Source organism: Natator depressus, chromosome 4 (assembly GCF_965152275.1).
Source record: "Natator depressus isolate rNatDep1 chromosome 4, rNatDep2.hap1, whole genome shotgun sequence".
Lineage (NCBI taxonomy): Eukaryota > Metazoa > Chordata > Testudines > Cheloniidae > Natator > Natator depressus.
This window is the reverse complement of record NC_134237.1, coordinates 36,524,285-36,543,964: the sequence shown is the minus strand read 5'-3', so window position 1 is coordinate 36,543,964 and position 19,680 is coordinate 36,524,285. Positions and strand designations below refer to the sequence as shown.

Here is a 19,680-nt window from a genome sequence, read left to right as displayed (position 1 = left end):
AATTTAGGTAGATAGAAGGTAAATTACACAAGTTGGAATTTGCACAGGACACAGAATGGAAATCTTGACAGGTCAAGTTCTGGCATGGTATACATAGGTAAAGTTCCTGTTGACTTTAACAAAAGCCATGGACATGCATTTAAGAGCATGTATCTAATATTTGTCAAACGTATATATTAATAAATATATTAAATATATGCTTAAGTGCTTTGCTGAATAGAAACCGTAGATTATTTTGTTTTTTGTTCATTTGGACAGAATACAAAAGAGAGCACAAATGGTAAACTGGCAAAAAACCTAAGTCAAAACTGAGTAATGTCTGTGTAAGTACTGAACAGTATCACAGTTCTTAGTGCTTTTCTGCAGAGGTCTGATGTGCTTGTGATTAAAGAGTTAATGAAATAGCTCTAAGTAGTGGAAATTTTAGGTTTTTGGTGGGGGTTTTTTTCCATCTGCTGGTTTTCAGAATCCTAACACACAATCTCCTGATTTATGATTGTATGTAGAGCTGACCTCGGGATATACTCATTCAACAGTCCTATCAGCCCCAGTACATATTTCACTAGTGGGGTCTAATTTGATTTTCAGGGCAAAGGAAAGAATAAACTAGTTCTTTTTGGGTCTGTAACCTAGAATACCAATTGTGCGCTGTATCTTACCAGCAAGAAGATTAATAGCCTAAGATAGTGAAGATGGCTGAGAAGCGCTATTTGTCTTTTAACAAACTATCCTTGCTAAAAGAATAGAAGCTCTTTTCTTCCTTTTACAAATCGCTAAAAACAAACCCTGAATTCTTACTATGTGAAACATATGCAATGGCCTGGACAAAGGCTGTGGAACACACATGTACTGCAGCCTTTCAACTGGCAGCTAGAGATCTCAACATCTGCATAATCATGCTTATTTACAATAAGATAGCTGCTGGAACAAAAGAATCCATCTGTGAGCGTTTCAGAATGCAGACTCGGAAGAAATTTTTGGGGTGGAGCTTGCAGAAATAGGGTCACGACACTTTTTTTTTTTTTTTTTTTTACTTTGTTCTCAGGTACTTCCTCGACAGACCTGTGGCCTTTTCACCCACACAATTTTCTACAAGGAGTATCCTGGGGGCCCTCAAGAATTGGACAAAAGCATCCGAGGAGGTGAACTCTTCCTCACCATCCTCCTGAATCCCGTATGTACCTTGTTTGCTATCCTTTGCTGTGTACCTTTGCTATCAGTATTGGAGGTGAATGGGACAGAATAACCTATATAGTTAATTCAGTTCCGATAAATCAACTCCTTTTGCTCAGAGGTGGTGAGCACTTAAAAGGAAATAAGCAAAAACTGCATTGTAAGGAGTAATGTGGATCCCAGGTGATACAAATCAGAGACAAATGTATATATATATTTCCAAACAGTATCTGTTTTCCAACCCCAGTGCTAGGCCTTTGGTAATAAGGGGACACTGAATAGACTAACAGGGGCAAAGGAAAACAATGGTGATGGAGAAAACTGCATGATCCTGGTTCTCCTTCCTTTTCTTCCTCTCCCCCCGTGCTTTCCCCCACACACAAACACACACACTCACTCCTTTGGATCCTTGAAAGCTGCACATCTTTCATCTCTGCTCCCACTGCATCCCCCTAATAGGGCAAACTATAGGAACAGGTTCACATGCATAGGATATTCAGATCAAGCTGCTAAAGAACAGACAACCTAATCCTCTGATGCTACCCACAGAAACCCCCACTCCACGCAGCATATAACCTGCTCTTTGTGGGGAGTTAAGCATGAACACATGTAGAAGGGGAAAGAAGAGAGGAAATGAAGAGAAAAAAATGGAAGCATGAGCATTGTGGGAGGGGGACACAGAATGTGGGTATGGTCATTAATCCATCACAATGGGGCTGCAGGATAATGTTGGGGGGGAAATGACATTATAATTATAGAAGATTTCAGTTTTCATTTTGTTCAGGGCTTGACTACACTACTCACCGGATTGGTGGGCAGTGATTGATCGAGCAGTGGTCGATTTATCATGACTAGTCTATTATAGACGCGATAAATCGACAGCTAAGCGCTCTCCTGTCGACTCCGGTACTCTACCAGGGTGAGATGCGCAGGCGGAGTCGACGGGAGAGCGTCAGCCGTTGACTTACCGCAGTGAAGTCACCGCGGTAAGTAGATCTAAGTACGTTGACTGTAGCTACGCTATTCACATAGCTGAAATTGCGTATCTTAGCTCGACTCCACGTGGTAGTGTAGACACGTCCTCAGGTAGTAACATTTCATTTTTCTGATACTTTTTTATATGTAGTTTGTAAAAAATACACTTTGATATGGTAGAAAGTGTCACTGTCACTCATTTGGGATGACTTGCATAACTATCTTCTGACTTCACTTCTCTTGACTAATAAAGCCAGCCCAAACTTTGCTAATAAACCCTCATTAATACACAATACTATCATATACATATGGCTCCACTTACCAAGAATCAAGGATGCAAAATTGTGTGAATTCAGGCATTGGGAGGAATATTCTTTAAATTCCTTTAGGTTTTGGAGGCAGGAACCTCTGCCATGAGTTGAGGTTTTTTCTGTTTAGTTCTTTAGAGCAGGGTTTCTCAAACTTTATTGCACTGCAACCCCCTTTTGACAACAAAAGTTACTACATGACCCCAGGAGGGGGGACTGAAGCCTGAGCTCACTGGAGCCCTTCCCAAAGCCTGGGCCCCATCGCCCCATGCAAGTGGGCCAAAGTCGAAGCCCAAGGGCTTCAGCCTCAGGTGGGGGGCCTGTAACCTGAGCCCTGACACCCAGAGCTGAAGCCCTCAGGCTTTGGCTTTGGCCCTGGGTGGTGTGGCTTGGGCTTCAGTCCTGGGTCACAGCAAATCTAACGCCAGCCCTGGTGACTCCATTAAAATGGAGTCATGACCCTCTCTGGGGTCCTGACCCACAGTTAGAGAACCGCTGCTTTAGAGTCAACTTCTGCTCTGAATTACACCCTTTTGAACCCCATCAGCTTCACTGGGGTTGGATAAGAGAAACTTTGAACCTAGTTATTAAATCACCTCCCCTTAATTTCTTTCCTGACCAAAGATATGCTTTGGGTCCCATCACAATTCATTCCAAAGGATGAATACTGAGTTCCATGTATATCAGCCCATTGTTCTCCCATGGTTGTGACCAGAATCAGTATCCTCTCAGCAGTGGAAACTCCATCACTTGAATATTAAAGGAGTGCTAATGCTTTCCCTTGCCTATGCCCAGAGTTTTCAGAGAATGCAGCAATTTTGTTTCATGGGTTGCAGAAATGGTAGAGCAGCCTCGAAGACTACCAATACTTTTGGGCTAAGGACTGTTGTTTTTTATAATCAGGCCATATATCCACAGCCTAAGGTTGTAAATTGTCACTCTGTCAGATGCAGAGAAACTTCATGGGTTCTGAGAGCTAAATCATCTGTTTGGATAGCCATAAAGTGATCATCCCCACTTGTACATCTTGTACATCATTATCAGCTTGAACTGACTTTTTATAATGATACTTCTTTTGTCCAGAAGGTTCTTCAAGAAGCACACTAAAGTAAGCTCCTCTAACTCACTGTTCACTCTGGGCCACATCCAAAACCTGTGGAATTTCATGGGATTTTTTCCATTGACTTCAATGGGCAATGGATCAGGCCCCATCTCACTCTCTGTTCTCATTGGTTCTGTTTTTAAGATGTGAGAACTAAGATGTAGGACAAGTGAAAATTATATACTAGTCATTCTTTTCATCATTATCCTCTCTTTCCCCATCTACTATCCCTTCTTCCACACAGGAAGTGATACCTCCTGTGGGTTGTATATCTTGTTTCTTGAGATGTGGCCTAATTTTCATAGGTGTGGCACATCAATAGCTCAAATTGGTATGTTTCAGGGTAGTAGCCGTGTTACTCTGTATCCGCAAAAAGAAAAGGAGTACTTGTGGCACCTTAGAGATTAACAAATTTGTTTGAGCATAAGCTTTTGTGAGCTACAGCTCACTTCATCGGATGCATTCAGTGGAAAATACAGTGGAGAGATTTATATACACAGAGAACATGAAACAATGGGTGTTACCATACACACTGTAACGAGAGTGATCAGGTAAGGTGAGCTACTATCAGCAGGAGAGTGGGGGGAGGGGGGAAACCTTTTGTAGTGATAATCAAGGTGGGCCATTTCCAGCAGTTGACAAGAACGTCTGAGGAACAGTAGGGGGGGATAAACATGGAGAAATAGTTTTACTTTGTGTAATGACCCATCCAATCCCAGTCTTTATTCAAGCCTAAGTTAATTGTATCCAGTTTGCAAATTAATTCCAATTCAGCAGTCTCTCATTACAGTGTGTATGGTAACACCTATTGTTTCATGTTCTCTGTGTATATAAATCTCCCCACTGTATTTTCCACTGAATGCATCCGATGAAGTGAGCTGTAGCTCACAAAAGCCTATGCTCAAATAAATTTGTTAGTCTCTAAGGTGCCACAAGTACTCCTTTTCAAATTGGTATGTTACAGTTAAAGAAACTTCATTTCTTGCCTTTAATATCAGACCATTTTTATTTAGATGTCTAAAATAGATTTAAGACTCTAAAATTAGATGCCCATATGTGAAAATTTTACCCTATGGCCCTTGGGAGCAAAGTTGGAGTCTGAGTCAAAGAGAGCAGATTTAGAGAAGTGGGGCACCTTTATTAAGACTTTTTATGTACAATGTGTGAGTGACCTACATGTCAGAATAAAAAGTCCTACTCTTAGTCCTATCTCTCTGAATCCACCATGACTCTCTAACTCAGAAAATTTTGTCTTCCCATATCTCCCTCATCTGTAACTTTGGCTTATCTCTGCTTCTGGAACATTGCTAGAACTTGTCCTTCACGAGACCATGCATTCACTGTAATCTTTATCCATGCATCACGCAATTCCTTCCTTAGGAAATCTATGATTTTCCTAAACTGCTGTTTGCTAAACTTCAGACAGTTCAGCACTCTACAGCCAAACTAGTCTCATTCCAGGAAGTGAAAGCTTTATTATTACCTAATTCCTGGGTCATCTTAATTCTATTCCAACGTATCTCAAAAACTAATTTTAAAATGCCCTTAATGTTTTCAGATTTCCCTGTTAAACTAATTTCACCCTACTTCTCAGACCTGCTCTCCTGTCTGTCCATTTTCCCCGCTTCACTCTCAGCCTCTTTTCCTCTCCTTTCACTTTTACATAATGGGTAATCAGTTTAACTTGTTCAGCCTATTGGTGCGTCTCTCCTTTCCACATGCCTGGTCTGTTCCAAACCCCTGTTTGTGTGTGTGATTTCTTGTAATTTTGTCTAAATACCTTTCTTTAAAGGCACTCTGATGCCATAGTGAGGGCCACAGTATAGGAGCCTGTAGCAGGGTAAAAATCTTTTACATAACATAGTCTCTATGAGGCATTATGCTATATTATGCATTAAATTGTCAGATATGAATATAGTGTGATTTATTGTATTTCTGCTGTTTGAGGAATGTCCTGTGTTCATTTTTCTCATTGTTAATTAAAGGTGAAAAAGGTGATACAGCAGATACATTATTTTTCCATGCAGTCTACTCCCAATATATTCTAACTAGACTACATATCTTTGTTGATCAGACTATTTGAAATCAGGATAGAGTTAAAAGCTACAGGCTTTCAAAAGAAAAAAGGGGTGGGGCTTTTTGTTTGTTTGGGGTTTTTTTTCCGATTTCCTTTAGTATATGAGCTTGTTTGACCACAGTAAGTTCCAATAACTTGAAAGTACAATATATAATATTGGGTGACGTGAAAAGAATGGGTTTATATCTGTACAGTTAATGTTTGATTTTTTTTTCCTCTGATTATTTTCTATCATGACTTCATCAAAAGCTGATATTTTACTGAACTTTGCCTTGCCAGTGAAATACTGGCATGCACTTCCCTAAATCTGCGTTAAGTATGTATATGTTCCATATCGTCCTTATTCAGACTGGAAGAAACATCATTTAATCATGTGGGAGCTGAAGAAAGATATACCACAACCCCCACCATCATTCAAGTCAGGCCACTGTAGTGCCCTATAAAACATGCAGCAACTGACAACAGTAAAAGCAACAGCCAGTCTTATCACAGGATGTCTTGGAGAGAGCACAGAACAAAACTTTCATATTGAGTTAGAACCTTTTTTAATAAATAGAGTCTTGATGTCCTGCTTTACAAACAGCACATTAATAAGTGAACTAATGGAGAGCTCTTTTCTTATCCAGAGTAAGAAGAAGTTTATAGATTTAGTGGTTCTAAATAGGTTTTGAAATGGCAGTGTATGAACTAACACTGTCAAATCCATTGTGTCTTCTGAACTCCCTGAAAATGCCAGGCATCAGTGTCTACTATACTGTTCCATTTATCAACTGTAAATTCAGTTGAATAAAAATATGCACTTGAATGTGATATGTACTTGAAACTGACACTAGTGTATAATAGAAGTGTGCAGTGTTCAGTCTGGGAAACTTTCATACCCCTAGATTAGTTAATGAGCTTTCCTTTTGCTTGTGTATCATTCTCTGCTGTTCCTACAACCTAAAAACAGGTGCAGTACAGTATAAATTGGTGTTTGCTTCTTAGAGGAATTATGAAAAAGACACTGAAAAACATTTTAGCATATAATTATATAAATACAGCATGTTTGTAGAAATGATGCAAAATTGGATACCTAATATAATCCATGTATGTATCATATCTTTGTGGAATAAAATTTGAATCATAACACATGTATCATCCCAATCGCATATAATTGATAGCATATATCATAGCATCTCAGGTTTTGTAGAAAGCCTTGTGTTCGTCAGAACTGTAGCAACAAAATGGTTGTGCTCATTGTTTTCATAAACAGCACTGTTTAGTCCTTGCTGTATGAAAACAAAGGCACAGAGGTGTCCTCTACTGGTGTTTGCAGAAGTACTGTAGCTCCTGTTCATACCAATGTGACTTGCTTACATTAATTTATGCTCTTTAGGGTCTTTTCTTTCCTAGATGTGTGTGATTCACTCCAATTAGCATTAGTGTGAATTATGTCACGCATCCAGGGGAGAAGAGATCCCAACTGTGGGACATATAGACCCCTATGGGGTATGCAGATTGTGTAAAATTCTATTTCCACTTGGGTGGGGGTGTGTGTGGGTGTGTGTGTACTGAGAGCACTGCCAGGCTACCAAGACAACTGATGATTTACATTGCACGTTTCTTTTGCATAGAACCTCATACTCAGGACAGGGTTAGGGAACAGCCTTGATTGAGTTCTGTTGACACAGCTAATCAGTTGTCTCACTGTATATGGTATTGTTCACTCTTTTAGCAGGAACAGGGCAAGTTTTTCTTTATTCTTAATTTTTATCTATAAAATTGAGTTGGAGTAAGAGTCACTAAGGGCCTTATCCATCTCCCAGCGCAAGCCTTCCAGTTGTTGCTACCACCACTGCTCCTTCTCTTACCATTAGGATTATGTTATTTCCTGTTTCTAAATGAACATTCACAACCACTCTCAAAGTCCTCTTTATTGTTTTGAACCTTTGGGTGAGTATAGTGCTTGTGAAAGGTGATAGATTGGCAGTTCTTGAAACAGAGTTCCTTTAACTGGGTTTGATCCAAAGTCCATTGACTTCAAATCTTTATATTGACTTTAATGGGCTTTGCATCAGGCTCTTTATCTGCAGAATAGGTACTGTATACCATGGATGTAGTCAATGCAATCTTCCACACTAGTGAAGTTCTGGAAGGAGCTGTCTGGGACTTCTGGTTACCCCTGGTTAAAATTCTGCCACCAAACTGATGGGAAGGTTGGTCTGATTTCTCTGCTTTAATGGAGTTTGCTCTTTCTCTGCATACTACTAAATCATCCCTGCCAGACATGACTCATCCTTGGAGCTCATAAAAATAATATATTGATTTGGACCACACTGCACCAAATGAAAGATAATTTAATTTTAAAAAAAATCCTTGAAGATCTCCTGCAGAACCTCACTACCAGATCTTCACCCCACTTCAAATTACAACAGATGAACACTTTGCTAATATAGATACTCAATATATTTTTGGACTAATGTGTAAATATATTTAGCATATGCACTTGATATAAATTTGTTTTTTTCCCTTTCAAACTTCCTTCCTGGGTGGTGGTTTTGAGAAGTGAATAGATTTCCCAGTCCTTCACCCCTGCATGCATGTCTGAAACAAGGGGTTGAAAGGGAAAAATTGTTACAGGTTTACCAGTGGACTTTTGGTCCTTTCTGTTTCCATTTAGATTGGAAAAAACAACAAGAGCAGTTGTTTCAGTTCAGGTTCTTCTCAAGTTTGGGTAAGATGTGGGGTCTTTATGCAGATTCCTTTACTCCTCTGTAAGGGCCATAATGTGAAATATTACTCACACTATGGAGCAGTTAATTGCATGTGAAATCCCTCTCATGTCAATAGTATTATTCCTAAGAGTCAATACTCACCTTTATCATTCCCCTAAATTAGTTAGTTAAATTCTAATTAATCTGATACCTTGTTACTATTTAGCAACTTTACTACCCAAGATTTGGTTGATCATAAAGCTTGCTGCACTAATGAAACTAACTGAAAAGTTGTTTAGCAAATTAAACAGTAAAGCATTTGTTGGGTAACCAAAAAACTTACTTGAGGGGGGCACCAATTTTCACCAAGATAACATTTTTATTCATATTTGATGGGGGGCGGGTATGACGGGATATACAAATCTCATACTGGGCTGGAAGGGCTTAAAGAACAGTACTGTACCCAGGTAGCACCACCCGTCCAGCCCTCTGAAGAGCATGCTCCAACTGGAGACATGGTTGAAAAGGCAGCAACCCAGCTTAGAAGGGAGAAGCTGGGGAGGAGGACAGACGTATCCTAAAGACTCCTCACAAACAGATCGGAGAAGCCTCCCTGAAGGAACAGGACTATACGCTGAGCCCAGTTGTGGCTGATGGCTTGGTTTCTTTTTCTTTATCTAGGACCAGAAGCTGAGGGAGGAAAGCTGAGGTAGGAAGTGAACCAGAGAGGGTAACTCAGAGGGCCCCCCTTGGAGGCCAAACCCTGCTGACCTTCCCGGGACCCTGGGTCAGAGTATGGTGGAGTCGGCAGGCCCTAGCTCCCCTCCCACTGCCCCCGTGACTGGCTGGGTATTAACCACTACTCCATCCAGCGCACCGTGGACCCTATTACAGCGTGATCAAGTTTAATAATAGCTTCAGACGATCATAGAGTTCACCAGTTTACCCTTTGTATCCTACAGTGTGTTGCTGAATCTCTGATATTCTCTTTAAAAAAAAAAAAAAGTTGTAAATCAAGTCACCACTCTGTGCTTTGAAAGCCTATCTTCTAAACCAGGCAGAGCAGCCAAATCCAGACCAAGAGATGCTTTTCAACGAGCCATAAAAATATTTTTATTTACTTATTATCGTTATTGTTATTGTTTTTGTATTATTTTCTCTGGAGTCTGGACCTTGACTATTCCTTGACCAAGAAATTTGGACCTTGACAAAAAATGATTACCCCTGGAAAAGTATCCGGCTAGTAATTTTCCTATGCATGCTGGCAATAGAATGCAGGTGTTGTGCCCATTCAGTGAATGGGATCACACCCTTTTATTCATTTTTAACTCCTCTGAGTACTATTCCAGCATCACCTTGGGTACTTGGTTAGAGGTAATTGATCAGAGACCTGTTGTGTAACATGGATTGCAGTGCAGAATCCTATTGGATCAATGGCTGTGGAACTGAAGAACATGCTTCCCTCCGGTGACTGAAAATGGAATTTAGATTTGACTGTGTCTTTAGTTCTGTTGCTCTTGGGTCCCTACTCATGCCAAACTTAATTTTGTTACCTAAGTTATCCACATAGAGGTCTGTCTCTCAGGAATAATTTATACCACTGTCAGTGCATGAATTGTCAAGTTGTCTTGTTTCTTTGCTCATGATGGAGTTAACTAAGCTGCAGGTTATATTCAGCTTTTGTCCCAGCAAAATAATCATTACAATGCTGACCCTGTCACCACCATTACAACTAAAATATGAAATATCACAAAGTGAAAAATCATATATACATGAAAAAGTTCTGGGTACCATGCACTACAGTGGGTCTTTACACTCTGGGTTCAAAGCCTTTTTAGGCTTCAGTATAAATGAGTTTTAATTGTACCACTGTTGTCCACCTAGTGGACATTTCTGCTACACCAGAATAGTTGGATCTGAGAAGACCATGGCTAAATAGTAAGGGAAAGTAAGGAAGTTGTCTGGGCTCTGCATTTGGGGGAGAACAGGGGACTGGACAGGTCCCCTCTTGGACAGTTTTAGCCAATATTGTTAGTCTATTGCTTTTATGAGCAATACATTCACCTACAAAAGAATTTAACAAGTTAAAAAAAGTTGCAGGAATTTTATGGTTTTACTGCTCCAGCAATAGCTTCAATTATTTCCAGCCAGTACAAGGAGATACTTTACAACAACAACATTTTGTGTGTAGGTGTGTGTAACGAAGTATGAAATGGTCTTAGAGATGTTTATGCAAATATAATTTTCCAGTAGTCTATGTAATAAACAAGAAGGCAATATGATTATAGTGCTAAATTTTTTCTGCTGTAGATAAGCTTGAGTCAGAATTTTTATGATTAATCTTAAACCCTCTAGTCTTGGATTTATTCAGTTCTACGTCAGATATAAAAATTCACTGCAAGCTCAAAATTACGAAAGAAAATTAAAAAGGCTGACATAGATTGGTGTAGCTCTGTTAAAATCAGTGGAGCAACACTGATTTACCCCAACTGAATATCTGTTCTTATGATTCAAAAATGATTCATTTTTCAGATATCTAGATACGGATGGGTAAATTTAGAAAGATTCCAAGATCTGGTTGTAGTCTGAACCTTATCCAAAGTATTTCAATATCTTGGGTATCCAAAATGGAGTGGAAAGTGTTATGAGGCCATTCCTGCTTGTGAGACTTACAGTTCCATTTAGCCCAGAAAGAGAAGAACAATTTTTTTTTCTTATTTCATAGCATCCTCTCCCTATCCTATCTTAAGCCAGGAGATGCAGAAAGGCACAAAAATGAATGCTGGCGAAGAAAATTAAAGTTTCTCAAACCTAAAAAAAAGAGTTGTTTTGAGGTATGGGCAAAACTTATGGTTAATAGTTCATAAGTTGTTCACCCATCCCTAATTTTCATGAGCCGTGTCGTGCAGTGCAATTGCCCTCCAGCACTATGTCAGAAAATGCCTGATCAAGTAGGGATGGAAGGAGGTAGTAATGCCTCCTTGGCATCTCTCTCGCATTGTCCAAAACCTACCCAAGCCCCTTCTATCACAGCTCTGTGGGATCAGGATTGCAAAAGGGATGTGTTTTGGTGGTAGGAACTCAGAATATGCTCTTAAAGTTGAAAATTGTGAAAATTCTGTTGCTCTGGTATTTTTACAGCCATCCCATCTCCTATTTACGTATTAACTACTAATTCCTACACCCATTTCCCAGTGTGTGCGTGTGTGTGTATCTATATCTATATAATAGTTTTATGTCCAACTACAAGACTAGTAAAGTAAAACTGAGCCTTCTTTGATCACCTTCACTCAAAGAACCAGGGGAAAGTAGTAGATAGATATCTGAACATTATTTCAGACCTTCTTCATCACTTTTAGGGGATGATCTGGGGAGATGTAATTGAACATATATGCTGCATGAAATACATTTCTTTGACTTAACGTGCATTAACTGTAACAGTGCTTATCGAACTTTTTCCCCAAGGACCCCTTTGGCTTCTGACTACATGTCCTATACCCCTTTCATTTATAGTACTGCCGGGGGCTCTGGACAGTCTGAGGCCTAACCTACCTGTTGAGTTTTTGATGCTACCTAAAGTGAAAGCGCCTTAATGAAACACTAAAGGGGAACAAGCAGCTGCTGTTGCCTTTAAATCATTAAAATAAGAGGGGTTTCAGAGTAGCAGCCATGTTAGTCTGTATTCGCAAAAAGAAAAGGAGTACTTGTGGTACCTTGGAGACTAACAAATTTATTTGAGCATAAGCTTTCATGAGCTACAGCTCACTTCATGCATCCAATGAAGTGAGCTGTAGCTTACGAAAGCTTATGCTCAAATAAATTTTGTTAGTGGCACCTTAGAGACAAGTACTCCTTTAAAATAAGAGACTTGAAATTCAAGTACTATACAACTCAGTTTACTCAGGAAAATTGCAAAGATGCTGTTTGTGCTGATGCTGGATGCAGAAGTTTCAAACAAACTTTAAGAAAATGTGTTAATGATTTGAACAGGCTCTGTTATGATGTTTCATAAAGGCTATTCTTTCCCCCAGACTGCAGTTAACCGAGAGGGTACAACTGTTTCTGAAGCAGCTTTACCTCTGTTCTTTTATGCAGATGTCAGAATAAGATGATGTACATCATAGTTGCTTGTGTGTCATTGGTCCAAACAAAAATTGGATCAAATCACTCTCATTACTAAGTCTAGTTATTGTCAGAAATGAACTAAAATAAAACTTCAGCCAGCCAAATAGCAAAATATTTTAAAAAATAAAGGAAACTTTTTTAAAAAATGGTACATTTATGAATAGCTAGTTTTGTGACTGGTAGAAACAATAACTGTTTTTTCTTTAGTAAATCAAAATCATGCTTTTCAACTGTGGTTCAGTGAAGTGAGCACCTGTCATTCTGCTGTACGAAAAGCTGTTTCTCTATTCCGTCTAATTTCTTCATATAACAGAAATAAAATCAGAATATGATCACAGGATGCATGTCTTATTTTGAAAACTAAAATCTAAACTAGTTTATATATATATATATATATATATACACACACACACACACACACATATGTGTGTGTGTTTGTGTGTGTATAGATATAAATAAAATTATTAGTTAACATTTTAGTTTTCAAATTCAGACCTTTATATGGCCTGGTCTACACTACAAAGTTAGGTTGACATAAAGCAGCTTACATAAACCTAGTTGTGCATATCTTCACTTAAATTTGCCTCCCGCTGATGTAAGTGCTCTGCCACTCCAACTTAATAACACCATCTGCCTGGGAGGCACAGAGTCACAATTGATGTAGTTAGGTCAATGCAGTGTGAGTGTAGACACTGTGTTTCTTATGTCGACCATTACTGGCTGCCAGCAGCTGTCCTACAATGTCCTAAACTGATCGCTCTGGTCACCACTGTGAGCTCTACTGTCCTCCCCTTTATAGTCCTGCAAATTTTTGTAATTCTTTTTTCTGATTGCCTGACTTGGTGATCACACCTAGCAGTTCTCTATTATTGAGTTCTGCCCAGCTGACCATGCTGGCTACACACTCCAGGAGCACTCCTGCCTGACTAGACAGGAGATATTGGGTCTCCTGGGCATGTGGGTGGAAGAGGCTGTGCAAGCACAGAAATGTGGACATCTACAAGCAGATTGCTTGGGGGATGCAGGAAAAGGGCTGCAACAGGGACCAGCAATAGTGCTACATGAAAGCAAAAGAGCTGTGGCAAGCATATCAGAAGGCCAGGAGGCCAACCATCAATCTGGTGCCAAGCCACTGACCTACCGCTTTTACAAAGAGATGCATGCCATACTCAGCAAAGACCTCATCCCTACCCCACCAGCACCATGGATACTTCCAAGGAGCCTGAGTCTCAGGCCCAAGACTGTAAAGCACTACATTGAGCTGTTCTAAAAGCCCTTGTATCTGGCTGTTCAAATTCAGCAGACAACCACTCCATCTCTGCTCTTCATCCTAGCAGAAACTTTTACCCCCTTTGCTTCACAGACATTATGCAGGACACAGCAGGCAGTTATGAACATAGGGATATTTTTATCACTGAGGTCTAATCTTGTGAGTGAACAACACCAAAAATCCTTCAAATGATCAAGGGCACATTCAACTGTCATTCTGTACCTGCTGAGCCTGTAGTTGAAGTGCTCCTCAGTGCTCTTGAAGTGGCTGGTGTACAGCTTCATGAGTCATGAGAGCAAAGGGTCACCAGGATTACCACTGGCATTTCAACATCCCCAGTGGTAATGTGCTGGTCAGAAAAGTCCCTACTTGCAGCTTTCTGAACACTCCTGTGTTCTTAAAGATGTAAGCATCGTGCACCTGCCCAGACCAGCTGACACTGATGTCAGTAAAGTGTCTCTGGTGATCCACCAGCATTTGCATAACCATAGAAAAATAGCACTTTCCATTGATGCACTCTGTGGCCAGGTGGTCAGATGCCAAAATAGGGATATCACCTCACCTTAAAAAGAAAAGGAGTACTTGTGGCACCTTAGAGACTAACCAATTTATTTGAGCATAAGCTTTCGTGAGCTACAGCTCACTTCATCGGATGAAAGCTCACGAAAGCTTATGCTCAAATAAATTTGTTAGTCTCTAAGGTGCCATAAGTACTCCTTTTCTTTTTGCGAATACAGACTAAGATGGCTGCTACTCTGAAACACCTCACCTTAGTTTGCTGCAAATCCATCCACTATGTCCTGCACATTGCCAAGAATCACAGTCCTGCATAGTAAGAGACAATTAACAGCTCTACACACTTGCATGACAACTGCCCCCACAGTGGATTTTCCAACTCAAAATTGATTCCTGATTGACCAGTAGCAATCTGGCATTGCAAGTTTCTACTGTGGAATCATCACTCTCTTCTCAACTGTTAGTGCAGCTCTCATTTTGATGTCCCTGTACTGGAGGGCTGAGATGAGTTCAGGACACAGATCCAGAAATGTAGCCTTGTGCTTCCAAAAAGCTCTGTACCCACTTCTTGTCATCCCAAACCTGCATTACAATGTGATTCCACCTGTCAGTGCTTGTATCTTGGGCCCAAAATCAGCTGTCCACCATCTCTAGCTGCTCCAGAAACGCCACCAACAACCTTGAATTGATTCTTTTTGTGTCCCACAATAATCTGGCTTCCAAGGAATCATCATAGTCCCCATGGCTCCTCTTGCGGCTTTGCAAGTACTGCAGGATCAGATGCATTGTGCTTGCAATGCTCATGACAATACTGCAGAGCTATATAGGCTCCATGCTTCTGTTAGAGCTGGCAGACCATGAGGAGGGACATGTGGATTTGTGGGATTTTGAAAAGAAAGTGAGAAAATTATGGGATGCAGATGAAATTATGGGATGGAGAATACTGCAGTATGGAAAGTTGACCCATGCTCCCCCCTACATGACTCATTTTTTACTCCATCAGGCATTACAAAAACATCCTAAAAGACACTGTGCTGGATGATGGCAAGTTGCACAGTGGGATACCTACCCACAGTGCACTGCAGTCTGCATCAATACAAGCTCTCCTAGTGAGTATGTGCACTGCCAGTAAAAGGAGCCAACTATGTATGTGCATAAGCGATGTTCTAACTGTGGTGGCTGTATGCCAATGTAACTTAGGCTGACATACATTTGTAGTGTAAACATGAGGGGGTGTGTGTGTGTGTGTATTTTACTAATAGAGATTTTAATTTTCAAACTGAGATCAGTATTCTGTTCTGGTTTGGTGTCCATTTTATGACATAATTAGAATATTAGAGAGGCAAAGTGGGTGAGGTAATTTTTTTTTTATTGGACCAGCTTCTATTGGTGAGAGAGACAAGCTTTAGAGCTTACAAAGAGCTCTTCTTCAGGTCTGGAAAAGGTACTCAGAGTGTCACAGCTAAATACAAGTTGGAGCTGTTTGTTCAGCATGAGTTAACAAATACTGTAAGACACCATTCAAGATGAAGTGGCCAGTTAACACCTCTGCAGTCGTAGAACAAAAAAGAGGAGGTTAGTGGGTTATAGATTGTTGTAATAAGCCATAAATCCAGTGACTTTATTAAATCCTTGATTTTTAGTGTCTAGCAAAGATATGAAATTAAACTCCCAGGCTCATCTTTTGAAGATATTGTGCAGGTTTCCTCTGAGGAGGAGGACTGAGTGGTCAGGTATGTAGTAATTGCTTTGTGAAAAGTACTCACCCCTGGGTGATATGGTGTTTTTGTCTTTTATCATTTTGTGAGTTAATTCAAGAGCATAGTGATTGTCTGGTGTCACCCACATAGTTGTTATTGGGGCATTTAGTGCATGGGAAGAGGCACACCATGTGTTGTGACAGTCATATGTAGAATCCATTGATCTTAAGAGGTGTGTTGTGAAGGGATGGGGGGTGTTGATAGAAGTGGAGATATGTCTGGTTTTGAGTCTGGTGCTGCTTTGAGTGGGTGGATCCTGGTCTGCGGGGAACTTGTTTCTGATGATGGAATGACTAACACAGCTGCTACTGTGAATCCACAAAAAGAAAAGGAGGACTTGTGGCACCTTAGAGACTAACAAATTTATTTGAGCATAAGCTTTCGGGAGCTACAGCTCACTTCATCGGATTGGAGGGTCATTTGAAGGCCAGAAGTGGGGGTTCAGAAAAATTTCTTTCAGGATGTGATCCTCATCAAGTATGGGCTCTAATAGTTTAATGATACCCTGTAAGGGTTCCAGTATGCGGTAGTAGGTGACAACTGAGGGTGTGCAATCAGAGCGTTCTCCCACGCTCCCCCCAGTATTGAAGTAGATTCTCTCGGGGTATTTGGGTGGCTTGTCCCACGATGGAGTGTCCTTGTTTGGTAAAGGCACTTTAAAATGTGTTCAGGTGTGTACCCTGGACTTTCTCCTTAGAGCATATTCTGTGGTGTGTGAGTGCCTGGCTGTAGATAACAGATTTTGGATGTGTTTGCAGTAGTTGCTGGATCTGTGACGGTAAGTGTGATGATCTGTGGGTGTTTTGTATACAGTTGTCACTAAGCTAATCATCAGAAGATTCTCACTAGTACTGTGTTGCCCATTCCCATGATATATTTGTAAAATTCCTTCTCATTCCCCTTAACATCTGTCTGCTTTTACACATGCACACACACACACACCAACTTTAACTGACTGTGTATGCCTCCCTCTTTGCCATTCTTTGTACAGGTAAAAAGAAGCTAATTAGCATTAAATTCAACCTTTAAGCTACCTACTTACATTTGAAACAGAGCTTTACATGGCTAGTCTAAGAATTGTGATGTGATAATCACAGAATAATACATTTTAAAAAAAAAACACTCATGGTCAGGTCTGTCATCTACTATCCTCATTATCCAAAAAAATACCAGGTTGTTGGAACTAAGGGGTTTAATGAAATAAACCTCTTCTTTTGCTTTAAAAAATGTGAACTGTAATAACATGCAAGGCTCTTTTTTTCATAACTGGAAACTTTCTCCAGAAACTGGTTTTGTTAGTATAAGAATGTTCGCATTTCCAGTACATTAAATCTCAATGCAACCCTCCCCCAAAATTGAAATACTTTAAATAGCAGAGGGTCATTTTCTAATTCAACAACTCATTTGGAGAATCTCATTCTGAAAATAAAAAATTAAGAAATATTTTCTGTGTCCACAAACTAGCTTCAAAACCATGTGTGATTGTCCTATATTCCTGAACCAGTCCTCTTTGTTCAGTCACCAGAGAAGTGCTGAGACATATTTAAAGCACACTCACACAGACTGTACTATATATCACTTCTTCAATGTCTACAAGGTCTCACAGTATCTGTTTTCATGCTCATCTCTCTTGCTCCCTTGCTTCACAGACTATAAAAGTCAGACTCTTAAATGTTTAACCTACAAGATAAGTTAATGAATACGGCTCTAAATATTATCTCCTCACAAATAAGAGAAAGAGAATTATTTATCCTGAAATCTTTCTTTAAGCCAGCCAAGGATTACTTTATATAGGGCTTGTCTACACTACCGGCCAGATCGACAGGCAGTGATTGATCCAGCGGGAGTCGATTTATTGTGTCTAGTATAGACGCAATAAATCAATTGCTGAGTGTTCTCCCATCGACTCCGATACTCCACCAGAATGAGAAACGCAAGTGGAGTCAACGGGAGAGCGTCAGCTGTCAACTTACCACAGTGAAGACACTGCGGTAAGTAGATCCAAGTACATCGACTTCAGCTCTGCTATTCACATAGCTGAAATTGCATATCTTAGATCGACCTTGCATGGCACTACTCTAGAAATCAACAGCCCATGTAAAAATAACTGCAGTCATGTTCAGAAAAAGTAGGAAAAATTGATTTGATGTTTTTATTATCACTTAATTGGATTTCATTGCTACAACCCAGTGGTGGTTTCCAGTTTTTGGCTCCACTTCATGACCCACAATCCAAAACCAGCTAACTGCAAAACTGTGCAACTCCACTCAGTGTGTGTTCCTTTCAGTCTACTGGCCCGCTGAAGCATTCTCTCTCCTGGCCTCCTGTCCCTCCATATTTCCGCATCACCTATTCCACACCTTCTCACTCCAGTCCATTCCTGGAGTCAGTTGCTTGTTAACCTACAAATATGTAAAATAATTTTAAACCTTGTGTGTATATGTCAGCACAGCTCTTTATAAGTGTGACCCAAGTAATGGCTATAGCTAAAGGAGAAAAATGGAAAAACAAGGAGAAATGAAACAAAAAGGACAGAAGAATCCCATGCACCGTTACAGCCTGGGGACTGAATGGCTAGGCAGCAGTTCTGCAGAAAAGGACCTAGGGGTTACAGTGGACGAGAAGCCAGATATGAGTCAACAGTGTGCCCTTGTTGCCAAGAAGTCTAATGTATTTTTGGGCTGTATAAGTAGGGGCATTGCCAGTAGATCGAGGGACGTGATCATTCCCCTCTATTCGACATTGGTGAGGCCTCATCTGGAGTACTGTGTCCAGTTTTGGGCCCCACACTACAAGAAGGATGTGAAAAAATTGGAAAGTGTCCAGCAGAGGACAATAAAAATGATTAGGGGACTGGAACACATGACTTCTGAGGAGAGGCTGAGGGAACTGGGATTGTTTAGTCTGCGGAAGAGAATTATGAGGGGGGATTTGATAGCTGCTTTCAGCTACCTGAAAGGGGGTTCCAAAGAGGATGGATCTAGACTGTTCTCACTGGTAGCAGATGACAGAACGACGAGTAATGGTCTCAAGTTGCAGTGGGGAGGTTTAAGTTGTATATTAGGAAAAACTTTTTCACTAGGAGAGTGGTGAAGCACTGGAGTGCGTTACCAAGGGAGGTTGGGGAATCTCCTTTCTTTTGAGGTTTTTAAGATCAGGCTTGATAAAGCCGTGGCTGGGATGATTTAGTTGGGGATTGGTCCTGCTTTGAGCGGGGGGTTGGTCTAGATGACCTCCTGAGGTCCCTTCCAACCCTGATATTCTATGATTCTGTGATTCTATACTGACACTACAAGGCACACCCACCTCTGTGTCTATCACAACTTTAATGCATTGAACTGGTAGTCTCTAAAGTTTGGTTCAAGAATTCCAGAAAGCAACAGAAGTATTTTAAACTTTCTTCAGCCAGGCATGCATGCACATGCTGGGGTTTTGGTGTGTGTGTCGGGGGGTTGAGGGGCACAGTGGGAATTACAGTTCCTCCTTGCTTCCTGACCCAATGGCAAGATGAGCTGAGCTGGACAACTGCTTCCTCTTTTCCCCTTAAAGAAAAGGAGTACTTGTGGCACCTTAGAGACTAACAAATTTATTTGAGCATAAGCTTTCGTGAGCTACAGTTCACTTCATCGGATGCATTCAGTGGAAAATACAGTGGGGAGATTTATATACACAGAGAACATG

General features: G+C 40.5%; 1 protein-coding gene across 2 annotated transcripts in view; it reads left to right on the top strand.

The window, feature by feature from the left end:
• The window catches only part of LOC141986356 (bifunctional heparan sulfate N-deacetylase/N-sulfotransferase 4), a 186,243-nt gene that overhangs the window by 104,192 nt on the left and 62,371 nt on the right, over nucleotides 1–19,680 (top strand). For both annotated transcript variants that reach the window (XM_074950783.1, XM_074950784.1), the window contains exon 7: nucleotides 1,046–1,174. In XM_074950783.1, the coding sequence (XP_074806884.1) occupies nucleotides 1,046–1,174 (129 nt within the window). The remainder of the gene's footprint in view (nucleotides 1–1,045; nucleotides 1,175–19,680) is intronic.